The 4,348-nt window shown below is 38.2% G+C and overlaps 1 protein-coding gene across 1 annotated transcript in view; it reads left to right on the forward strand.

Annotated features, from left to right (window-relative positions):
• The first annotated feature begins 662 nt into the window (after positions 1–662).
• Positions 663–4,348, forward strand: part of LOC146594902 (SWI/SNF-related matrix-associated actin-dependent regulator of chromatin subfamily A containing DEAD/H box 1-like) — a 21,475-nt gene continuing 17,789 nt past the window's right edge. The window contains exon 1 of the mRNA XM_085306655.1: positions 663–1,052. Within this exon, the coding sequence (XP_085162781.1) occupies positions 663–1,052 (390 nt within the window). The remainder of the gene's footprint in view (positions 1,053–4,348) is intronic.

Below are 4,348 nucleotides of genomic sequence, written 5' to 3' on the forward strand. Positions count from 1 at the left end.
GACTTGGGCACTTTCTGCTTGGCAATAGCTATACTACTTGAAAACATCAGTGTTCTGAATATGTATGCTTACTCAGCTGGAAATACCTAGTTGCTCCAGCTACTTTACAGGAGCATGCTTTTGTTGTCCCGCCCTTTGTGCTGAGCGGAGATGCGCTAACATGTTAGAAAAGGTTTGTAYTTGGGGCTATATGGGGGGCCAGTATCACATTCAAAGCACATACGAGAGTTCCTGAACTCGAGAGCTGCTCTCCCTCAGAGTTCCTGCAGTCCGTGCATATCACATAAAGCCGCTTTTTTGTGTTTTGTGATGGTCGGTTACAACATTATGCTTTTATAGCTGCATGCAGATTATTATTTTTCTGTTTTGCACTCACTATTTTCATACTTTAAACAGAGTTGCATGGTGTGTGTTCCTCTTATTTTTTTAATAGCACCTACTGTTGAGGACTTCTTCTGCAAATACAAAGTTAGACAGATGTAGTGTTCAGCATACTAAAACATTACTTATAGCATTTTACAGTGAAGAAATAATGTTTTGCGTTATATACTGAAATTTTTTTTGTCTTTATATGCTTTTATTTTGAAAAAGAAGTGAGATCTTCTTTGTCTTTAAGGAATATGCACTGACTTTATTACCTTTTCTATGTTACATTTTTAGATATGGAGTATCGTTCTGAAAGTGAAGTTTTGAATTGGAATGCAGTCTCCAAAAACAGCCTAAGTGATGATGATGATGAAGTGCAGGTGATAGAGGAATCTGTTGTGAAAGAGCAGAATGACTGTGGGGAAAAGGATATAGGCAAAAAAAGCATTTTGAGCATTAAAAGAGTCATTGAGGATTCAGAGGACGACTCAACTTCGGAAGGTGACAGCTCCCCTGATGAAGACTACACCAGCACTGATGAAGAGATGGAGAAGTATTACAACGCTAAAGTCCTTAGCTTCCTGGAAGATGCTTCCCTGAATGAACTCGCTTTGATTCCCCGGTGTTCTCTGAAAAGGGCTCAGAAGATAATAGCGCTCCGGCCCTTTAATAGTTGGGAAACTGTGGTAAGCCTGCATTCTTGTTTTAATATCCCCAGTATGCATAGAGTCAAGGTGTCTTCAGTCTAGAGAGGCATAGATGGGTGGCCTTATCTCAATTAGGCTAAAATACTATGTTCATGTAACCAATAGCATTTGAAATAGTGTCATATGACCTAATTTTGAATGAATTAAGGGGTGATTATCCTGAAAAACTCAAGCTGATTGGCTGACATTACTGTCACTCACTCTTTAGCCTAGAAACTTGGTTGATTTCACTGCAGAAGAAGAAATTAGAGCCTTCATTTAGGAAGGGGTTGTTTGCTAGCCTGCTGTGATCTGTTTTGGCTGAAAAACCATGCAGAAGACAAGAATGTGGCAGAACCTTTACTGCAGCTACTTTAATAGCAGCAGCAGCTTCTGGGGTAGTTCCATGAATGAAGATGCCAGCTTGGATATTTTCAGTTTCTCCATAGAAGAAAGAGTTGTTGTCTGTCTCTCTTTTATATATACTGCAACCAAGTCTCTAGCATGGTTTTGCTAGCTAAGCAGTGCAGCCATTTTATAGTGGAGCAAGCTTCTGTGTTTTTATTAATAAAAGGAAATGCATCAGAAGGCTGTAAACCACAATCCACAACGGAGGGGGGAAAACAGTAACTACTGGTAAGTATATTATATATTGTCATTGGGATATTGMTTTTGGATGTCTCATATGGTGTGTTTGTTTCCTTCACATTTCATGTGTTCCAGCTAACTGAAAGACACTGGACCTGATACGAACAGCATTCTGATAAGAAACTTGAAGTACATAACTGAAGATTTCCTTGGTTTGCTTTGTTACTGCTTTGGGTCTTAAAACAATAACTGTGTGTAGGCCCTTTTTCAAAGTAATTCCTGTTTTGTTTTATTTATTTATTTATTTATTTTCGTTGGTAAGTGTTCTAAAATCAGCTCCACTGAAGTATACAAGATGCACTTGTATTTTTTTCAGGACAAAATGGATGTTTTTTACATGTGTTTAAAGTCATGACATTTCACAATTTGTTGTTTAGGGTGCTTTACCACATAACAATAAGAGATACTAGACAGATTTTTTTAGAAAACAAAATGAACTTTGTATGATGTGTTGCAAGGAGTGGTGGGGGGGACATGAGGAAGATCCTTGGGGAGGGAAGGAGGAAAAAAAAAAAGAAGGTGCAGATGTGCTGCAAAAGAAATCCGTTTTGCCCCAAGCCTTTGGCTTCTCATAGAACATCTGCCATAAAGCAATCGCTTTTTAAACTTGTTGGGTTTTGCCTGAGCTTAATTCTTTGCAAAAGTATTTGCTACAGGGCTGTTCTTTTCCTTTTCTCTGTGTAAAATATTTAACAGAAAATAAGTTGTATGGGCCTGTTTGTATTCAAAATCTTTGAGAGAAAGATTGCTGTTGTCAGCAACTGCATGTTTACATAGCACTGTGAATACTTGCCTAGAGGAGTAGTAGTTTGCAGTACAATTTAGCAGATGTTTAATATCCCTGTGGATTTAATTATTTTTAAAAGATTCAGTAAGTCAGTGACCCATAATTTTTCCTACTAATTAATAAGTTAGTGATGAAAGAATGTAGAGAAATGATATTTTTTTAACATTAGAGAAATTGGTTTAGTTTTAAAGTACACTTTTATGCTAAGCATTTCTTTTGTAATATAAAGCTGTTACTGCTTGTCCATTAGTAGAAGAATTGAGGAAGATCTAAGGGCTTTCAGGCTGCCGTTAAGACTAACTACATTAATTTTAAGGTTCATGGAAACTATGAAGAGCTTCATAAATTCTGAATCTCAGAATCGGACATTTTTAGAAATGTATGTTAGGAATGGATGATAGGGAAACCTACTTCTTTGTACATTGAATTCCTTATTCTATGAAAATTAAAACTTTTTTATAAGTTGGACTTAAGACTTTTTTGCAGGTGGATTGAAACCAAATTCAAATTTTTGAAATTATGAAGATGCATGAAACTTTGTTCCAGAGAACTTGATCTAGTGAAACTTGGAGTGCACAGAAGACAGTTAATGGACAGGGCTCTCGGATGAGCTGGAGAAAGCTGAAAATGTCCTTCCTCATGAGTGTGAATTATTTTGGCAATTTATGAATGTCTCTGCTATAGGTCCAACTGTGTTTTCGAGGACAGTGATTTTTATCTAGCTGTAGTTCTTGGTGTTACAGGTGACTAGCTGGGACTACTTCCTGTCAAATACTAGCTTGTGTAATTACCTGGGAATTCCCTTGAGCATATGTTTCTTTTGTTCACAGAACTGATGCTTCTTTAGGGTGAAGTACGTATAACCTTTTTTTTGAATATATTGTGAAACAAGTATGAAATGAAAGTACTGGCTAGCAAAATACCCTAAGTGGATGCTCTAATAAAGAGTGATTTGGTACTCGCTGTATTCACAACTTAAACAGCACGTTGTTTTCTGACCGTGAACACCTGAGAGGTTAGCGTGACGTATACGTGATGTAGAGTCGTTGTGATGAGAGCAGTGGGGCTGGGCGAGCAGAAAAGACAAAACAAGCAGCTTAAAATAAGAGAAGGGCTTCAGCTTCCTACCTGAGTTTTCCACCTTCCTCTCCCGGTTCCTTTGGGAGATGGTTGTGACAGCCCACCACCCCCACCCCCAGCACGTGTTGCCTGCCAGAGGCTGTGTGCGTGCTGGCTGACAGTGGCTGCTCTCACACTGAATGCGTGAAGGCTGCCTGCTGCACAACTTCTTTCTTTGGTGGAGGCATCATTTTGCACCCATTGGATTCCCTCCATCCCCTTGCTGCCTCCACAGTTTGTTGGCAGTTAATTATATTTAAGCTCCTCTCTGTCTTCCAAGCTGTTGAATTTGGATAGTGTTGAAAACAGCAAATCTAAGCTTCGTTTCTTCAGAAAACCAGGTTGCAAACATGGTCATATAGCCAAAATATCTCAATGTGTTCAACGTGTGCTTACAAGAAAAAGATTAAAGACTGGCCAAAAATGCCAGAAGGAGCACTGCTGACCTTTTGAATTTGTGGGGAAATCTTAGCACTGTGTGTGGGTGTGTGTTGGAATTTTATGCTGCTTTTTGTAAACGCAAAGGTATTAATTGGAAGGAGTGCAATGCTATTTAATACCTTATTTTAAAGTGTTATAAGTGTAACTACTTGAATGTTTTAGCATAAGACTGTATATGTCTGAGTTTTTGCTATGCTATCTTGTTACTCTCCTTGACAGTATTTGCTCATTTTGTAATAGAGATATTTCTTTTAGTGTTTAAGAGCTTGTGTGAGTTGAGCAACATCTATAACTCTTAAAA

This window comes from Rhea americana, unplaced genomic scaffold, assembly GCF_003343005.1.
Source record: "Rhea americana isolate MKP2758 unplaced genomic scaffold, rheAme1 scaffold_244, whole genome shotgun sequence".
Classification (NCBI taxonomy): Eukaryota; Metazoa; Chordata; class Aves; order Rheiformes; family Rheidae; genus Rhea; species Rhea americana.